Raw genomic sequence first — 7,828 nt, 5'->3', positions numbered from 1 at the left:
TACATGTAGGTTTTTAACGACGCCTCGCTTCGATGTCCCGACATAAACTTGGAAACCGACATCAATCACCTATGGCTGCTGTGGCACGGTGGCAGTGTGGTGTGCCGGTCTTAATGCACTTCGACGACTCATCGGCCATATATCCTGTGAATGACCTTTTTGCTAAAGCCCAATGTCATCGTCTAGCAGTAGGTACAATTCCGCATCACCGGTTGTAGCAGACGAAAATTTAGACATATACAATTGTAAAATGTTGTTTACAGAAATGCTTTATCTATGGATGAAACTCCACTGCTTAGAAAACAAATAAAACCGTAAATACATTTTGTGATATTGATTTCATCTATTGATAGATTTCTGTAGTAAGTGAGAGCGATTGCTAGATGTGTATTGCCTTAGTAAAAGTAGTACCTGTTACCTACTTTTAATAAATGTTCATACGCACAGCCGTGACCTCTGTTGACCCCGTCGTGGATTTATGCAGGGATAAATACGTATTGCTCGTAATAGTGTTATGTAGGAGAAAACAGTTGCAAATGTAAATATTGAGATATATCTTTAAAATATAAGAGCGTCAAAATAAGATATCTCTTGAACAAAAACTCTAACTTCTGAGTTAAATAAGCTCTCTCTCTTGATTTCTTTTTGAAATTCTGGTCGACTGCACAAGGAATAAAATGCTAGCCAAAGTGAAAGCCCGCCAAAAATCGTCCAAAGATTAATCATAGACGGGGGAATCCATATATAATTTATACACTATACTACTTGTCAGTAAAGCAAGTACTTGTAATAATATTTTGATAAACCCAGTAAAGGTTCTATATAAACAGTGACACGAATCTACCTGGTATGGGTTCTGAATAGTTTACATAAGTCTACTGAACAGTCTACAGAAAATCAACTAGTAAAAGCATTACTAGTAATCATACAATCCAAGTAAAATCAGACTTCTTAGATCCGCGCCGTATACTTAGCGCGGATCCACGCCGTATACTCAACGAGGATCTAAAAAGTCTGACTTTCATTAGATTGGTAATCACAGAGATTTATCTGACAAAAGTTCTTAATAATCTACAAGAATACTCAATTTCCGAGATATCAGCTCTTTTGTAATGAAGGTACATGTACGTCCAGTATTCTGTTGAACGCTTGTGTGGGTACAAGATGTATAGACTGACATAAGTTTTTTTGTTTTTTTTTTATATCAGCCGTTAGTAGGTCTATACATTAAACTGACCACATGAAGGATAATTTGTTTGATTTCGCCATTAAATCAAATAGAAATTATCATTTATTTCCTTATCTACACGAGTGATACTTTAATCAAAGAACGATGGCGATTATCGATTTTTGTTCGAGTTATTGTCCGGTGTTACCCTCCTTTACGCAATATATGAACGCAGCGATAAGCATTTGTACCCACCGCGTGAATACGACAAACTATTTAACAGATTTAATGGGGCTTGAAATATTTCTCCTATTAAGTCATTTGTACTATTTTCTATCATTATAATAAGGTGAAATTAATAAAATGACCCAAATTCTAAGGGATTTTTGAAAAAAAATTAAGTTCTCCCAATAAAGTAATTCAAGAAATCAAAGGATTTTGTCATTTATTTCTCCGGGAGTGGAAGAAATTATTGCTTCTTTTATCGCTTCTTTTATCGTTTAGTACATTTTCCGAAACAAGATACCGCGATTTACCTTAAATTTGAAAATTTTAGGGGGGCGCGCGCCGGCTGCGCCCCCTCTAAATCCGCCACTGCATACACTACAAATCAAGCATGGTTGACTATACAATGCAAAAATGAAATATACAATCATAGAATATAACATAAATGAAACATTTATATGAGAAAATGAAAAGTATGTGTAATTTTTATAAAATTATATAAATGGAAAATTATTCAATACAAATAGAAAAATACACAATACATATATGAAAGCATAGAATACAAATGAAATTTCTTGCAATAAGATTTAAACTCAAATGGAAAATTAAGCATTTAGAATTACAAATAGAATGTTTCACAGTTTAACAAGCCATAATTAAATAAAGTATCACCAGGAAATTATTTTATGTCTATATCGTTTATTATTTCATGATTATCCATAATATAGATGGAAGAGACAATGTGCATGTACGGATTACTGCGTTTTTAACAGATTATAAGAACGATGTAAACATCCAGTTAGTCATTGTTCTCACTGAAATCTCCACTGTAATCAACATTATGCCGATGTATTCAGTGTTTGCAATCCAAGTTTGTTCTCTGACCTTTGTTAAAGGCGGCACAATAGGACCTGTTGCTGAGAATACAATTAAATAGTGACGATGACACTGCCTGGTGCTTTAACGTCATTATTCAAGTGTGTAGATTACATCTTTCTCTGTAGCTTTTGTGAGGCCGAGTAGCGAGACACCTCACAACACAATGTTCATGTTTTGGTTATATTCAAACAAAGAATCCCGGATGTTAAAATGTAATTTGAAACAACTGTATACACAACTCTTCTGTAGTTCCAAATCATTACACAGAACGAAACGAAGTACCCGCAAAATGTAAGTGGATTCCTATCTGTACATATAACTACAACATTTGCTTTATAGGACCATTAATCTTATAAAATCTTTCATTCCTATTTCTTTATTTCTTCAGATATAACATTCTTGAGAAGGCAAGCCAAGAGAAGAAAAGGAAATGGAATTGAAAATTCTTCTCCTAGTTTTTGCAGCGTCTTCTGTGTGTGGACAAACTCCAGACCTGACCAATGCCATTCAGCAATATGTTGATGCTTGTTCTCCCAATTCTCTATGCCCCATTAGTAGGAATGTCCATTCTCCGTTGAGATCAATGCCCAACATACCATCGGCTTGTCCTCCGTGTGATTGTGACAGCAAGTGTATCTCGAGAGGAACATGTTGTCCTGACATTCTTGTGTCGAGCAAAACTATCCCAAAGTGTGTTGATGTCACCGTCACGGGAGAGGAATATAAGGATTATCGTTACATGGTGTCCTCGTGTTCCGAAGAGGACTATTGCACAGAGGAAGCATTTGACGTCAAAATAGGAAATACTCCCGTGAGTTCTTTGGATACATTTTATTCATATCAAACGAAAAAACTTGCTGAAAGATATGAAAATCCAAAATCTTTGATACATTGGGGTATAGAGTTTATCTGCAATAATTCGGTGGATTTCAACTTCATTTCGGAATTTTCTAAACTTTTGGAAACTGTTAGACGAGAGGGCTGTACTGTTAAATATACTCCGAGCAACTTAATAAAAGCTCCAGCATGCAGTCCTCTAGATAATACTGTGAGTCGCTGCAACATAACAGGGTTATGGGGAAAATATGATCCAGGTATCGATTGGTCATGTTCAAATCTCCATCAGCACTCCGGACTTTTCGATAATATTTTCTGTCGTCTCTGTAACCCATCAAGGACCTCACAAATTGACGGGGATTCTTTGATAACGGTTTGCAACCAAACTGGACTCTGGTCAAATTTTGATAAGGAAGTTGAAGACGCGTGTATGTCGGGTTCGAAATCGGATGTAACCTACCCTTTTAAGAACATATTTTGTCGAATATGCAATATCAACTTTGATAGCTCAGTGTTGTTTAAAGAAGTGAAAGGAATAATCTCAGAGACCGTTGGAGAACATGGTTATTTTTATCACATCCACATGACTGGTTTTTCAGAGGAAGAACTATCTAAGCTTAAAAGAATGGCGGAAGTGGACGCGGATTCAATCAGTTATTCAAACATGATACTGAGAGACGGAGGGTGGAAAAATAAATCGAACCTCGTGACACAATACCAAGCAGTCACTGGAAGTAGCACATGTGAAACAAGAATTGCGTCGAGCTGTGTGTGTGACCCATCATGTTTTGAAGATCCATCGAAAGAATGCTGCATTGACTTCCGTCTCCAATACAGCATGGATTCTCCAAAATTCAAATATTCCTATAATACTTCATCACAAAGCCTTGTTGCTATTTCATCGTGTAATGTGAAGAATGCTTTTACAGAGAAATGTTTGAATCCGACTGATGACTTCCTGGGATCTTTTCCTGTGACAGATTTGTCCATGAGACTGCATTATGCAAACGTCTATTGCTATCTATGTAATCAAAGAAACGCGTCAGAGTTTGCAAACATTGCAAGTGTTGTTCCGTGGAACATTACCATAAACAGTTCCGAAATACTGGACATTCAGTATTACACGTCCATTATGGATGTCGCTAAATCAGTATTTCAGTCTAAACAAGAGATAACACTAGCCCCACATTTGTCCAGCTGGCCCAAGAGACAACACAATGGTCTGTATGAAAGAACTTGTAATAACACTGGAGTATGGCAAACGTACGACTTGGATATAGTGTGGGCATGTCATTCGATTAATCTTCCATTTGAAATATATTACAATGCCTTTTGCAAAATCTGCAATCCTAGTATCAACTGGCATAGCAGATTTGATAAGTGTAATGTCACGAGAAAATGGGATATGCAAAATGACAAAATTAAGAGTGCGTGTACATCCTTTCCGGAGATAAGTGCTGCGTTTCCTTTTAAGAATCAGTTCTGTAAATTCTGCAATTCTCCATCATCAACTTATGTGATTCCAACTACTCAGAGACCTAAAGAATTTGGGGGGAAACCGGCATCTCTTCGTGATATATTCAGCGTTTTCAAAGGACATGAAGAAAAGAAATGCAGCCCACTTTATGTCAAAGATTCAGAGGTATGCAATTTAATTGTACTAATTATTTTTGTACGTAAGGTAACATTGATTGGAAGAAATATGAAATTCAGTTGTTTACTTTTTTGCCTTTATGTAGGATACCTGCAGAAAAATGAGATGTTTTCCGGGGAAAATTCTGACGAAAGACGGTTGTATGCCTCTGCTTCCGGTGACCAAAAATTTGAATTATACAATTTATTTCAGTATTTCGATACCAGAAAACGTGTCATATGATACAAATGATGTTAAAGAAAGTATACGTGACACCATCAAGGCAGTTCTAAATGCTTCAGAGGTCACATTTCATCAGAGAATCAAAAATATTACGATAGATGGTGACAAAATAATTGATATTGAAAACAATTTCTTTGTGGAAAGCATGCTGTGGAGGGCAGAATCGGAAAGAAACCTTGTGGCGCTCGGGGAAAATCCTATGGAACACTTAAAAAATCTACATTTCTTAAAACCAAACATTTCCAGATTTCTATACGAGCCAGATTATCTAACAGAACCAAACGTCGTGTCCCAACCGACTGGACCCTACCGCAATGTGATAGTTGCTTCAATAATCACCTGCAAGCAAATTGAATTAAACGAATATGAAATAGAGGTTTTAGACAGCAGTCGAAAGAAGATCAGGATTATTCATTCGCAGACTGAATTAGAACAAAGTGATTACTACATCACCGCACATGGTGCCTATGCTGTCTGTTTAGACGTGTTTTGTGGTGAATCACTGTGTAATAGCAGCAATGCTTTATCGGAATCTGATCTCCAAAACGCTTTACGCATATTCACAATTGTGTGCACCGTGCCCTCTCTTCTATGCCTTATGCTAACATTTACTCACTACTGTCTCTTCAAAAAACTACGCACAACAAACGGAATCCACGTCATGTCCTTAATTGTTTCTCTGTTCTTCTCTCAGTTTTTCTTCCAGTTTTTCCTTAGAAAAGATTTCCAAGGCGACTCGGGGTGTAGAGTTGTAGGTATGATAATTCATTACTGGTGGATGGCGACATTTTGTTGTTACGCTCTGAATGGATATCTTATGTTCATGACATTCAGGGCCAGTATTGCATTCCATTCTGACGATAAACGGGTTTACAAACGATACTTTCTCTTTTCGTATGGGATTCCACTAGCTGTAGTTCTGCTTACATTATTTATGAACTTGTTTGCTTCTGGAGATGCAGGATATGGTGCCGATGCTATATGTTTTCTGAACAATGCAGCATCTTTGATTGTTTCATTTGTGTTAATCATTGGTACAGTCTGTCTGTTAAATATTGCATTCTTTTCTTTTGTAATGTACAAAATTCTTTTGCACAGAAGACAACAACAGAATCTGGGAATAAACACAACAGATAGGGATATGATTTTTGTTTTCTTCAAACTATTCTTCATCTCGGGTCTTTCTTGGGTGTTGTTTTTGGTTGATGCTTTTATTCCGGAAGTCACTTTCTTTTCATTTGTCGTCACATTTGTGAATTGTTTACAGGGCGTCTTGTTGTTCTGTTTAGAAGTATGTAGTAAGAAATCTAGAGAGATGTACAAAAATTTCAAAAACTCCAGGCGGCAAGGACGACCTCGTCAAACATTTTCCTCCAGCAAAAGAAGTGTTTTAAAGGCTGCAAGACAAGCCTCCTCCCGCTCCGGCAGTCAAGAGTACATTAATACCTCTTTTACAAGCATTGACGACGTTAGCGTTACCGCAAGTACATAGCATTGTTCTATATTTATACCACGAACACTGGTTAGAACACGGGGTATCTTTGCAGTTCAATAAACGATGGTGTATTGATTAGATTTTATTACATATACATGTATATATAATGTTTCACAATTCGAAATATAAAAAAACTAGATATTGGTGGGTTGTTTTTTTTTTTTTATCAAAGTTTTGCTTTGTTACGTCTATCAATGCTTGGTTTTTAGATGACCATGCCGAATGTTTCCTTCTTGAAATTATTGAATGAATTGACATGATCATTTGTCATTTACACATAACCTCTTCCTACTACACATGGAATAACTTCCGGGAACTACTTAGGGGGAAATATCTCTCTTTCCAGGAAAGTTTGCATGACGATCTTTCTCGGCTTCACCCCCCTCTTACTACACCTGAAAAAATAAAAAGTACAACAAAGTAACTGTAGATGAATTTAATCATTTGTTTTAAAATTTCAATGCAAGACTTATCCCTGAAGTGAAAAATAAATATAGGAAAAAATCTGTAATATTGTTTTCGTCTTGAAAATTTATATGATCTTATAATAATGATAAGAAAAATATCTCTGCAAGTGCCGATGACAAGTGAATTTCAAGAAAGCCTTTTCCCAAATGGATTATTTTCTTTATAGAAATATTTTGAATTAGAAAAATTAGCATTTCCGAGACATCAGTCTCTGAACTCACTTGCTACTCACTATCACTTGTTTATAAAACTCTCTCGTAGACTATAAATTTCCTTCATTTGTAAACAATAAGAGGATAAATCCCGAGAGACTCGATAGTAGGTATTGACTTCTGCTGGACCCTCTGTTGGTTAATTAATCAATGCAAACAAACATTGGCGGTCAAATTCGATAAAGAGGGAAATTTACAGGGAGAAAATACTTTCCCGCGAGGACTAAACAGAATCGCGGGAGATTCACATTTCCCTTTCAACTGGCATTCCTCATTATAAGCATTTTATCTCCATTCTATGAATAATAAAGAAATCAATAACAACAAAAATTATAGTACCAATTTTTATCGTTATACATGTAGTTTATAATCACGAGGAATAAAGGAAATATTATAAGATATACTTTATATGGTTATATATATTTCATCTTTATCCATGCAGTGGTTTGTTTAGAATGTTTAAAAGACATCAAACGGTAAATGGTTTAAGTATTTCTTGTATCATTTTCAAGTGTGCTTGTCCCAAATTTCAGAGTACATGCCATTATATTATCATGCAATAATTTTGTGTCCACGAGATTGCTGATAGGATATAGTGATCAAGGTGAAAGATCAAGTGTCCATAATATTGTTATCTGATGAATGTTACTCGCTGTCTGTGTGTCGCA

At 36.0% G+C, this 7,828-nt stretch overlaps 1 protein-coding gene across 1 annotated transcript; it reads left to right on the top strand.

The window, feature by feature from the left end:
- The first annotated feature begins 2,340 nt into the window (after positions 1-2,340).
- On the top strand, positions 2,341-6,624 carry LOC125648246 (uncharacterized). The gene is made up of 3 exons (XM_056142588.1): positions 2,341-2,563; positions 2,661-4,751; positions 4,849-6,624. The coding sequence occupies exons 2-3, from the start codon at positions 2,703-2,705 to the stop codon at positions 6,475-6,477; spliced, it is 3,678 nt and encodes a 1,225-aa protein (XP_055998563.1). The 5' UTR covers positions 2,341-2,563; positions 2,661-2,702; the 3' UTR covers positions 6,478-6,624.
- Positions 6,625-7,828: the final 1,204 nt, after the last annotated feature.

The sequence above is a fragment of the Ostrea edulis genome, chromosome 6 (assembly GCF_947568905.1).
Source record: "Ostrea edulis chromosome 6, xbOstEdul1.1, whole genome shotgun sequence".
NCBI classification, from domain to species: domain Eukaryota; kingdom Metazoa; phylum Mollusca; class Bivalvia; order Ostreida; family Ostreidae; genus Ostrea; species Ostrea edulis.
This window is presented reverse-complemented; position numbering and strand designations above follow the sequence as displayed.

Coding starts and splice junctions, on each gene's coding strand:
- LOC125648246 (XM_056142588.1), top strand. CDS start 2,703: ATGGAATTGAAAATTCTTCTCCTAGTTTTTGCAGCGTCTTCTGTGTGT. Junction 4,752..4,848: donor TTTATGTCAAAGATTCAGAG/GTATGCAATTTA, acceptor GCCTTTATGTAG/GATACCTGCAGAAAAATGAG.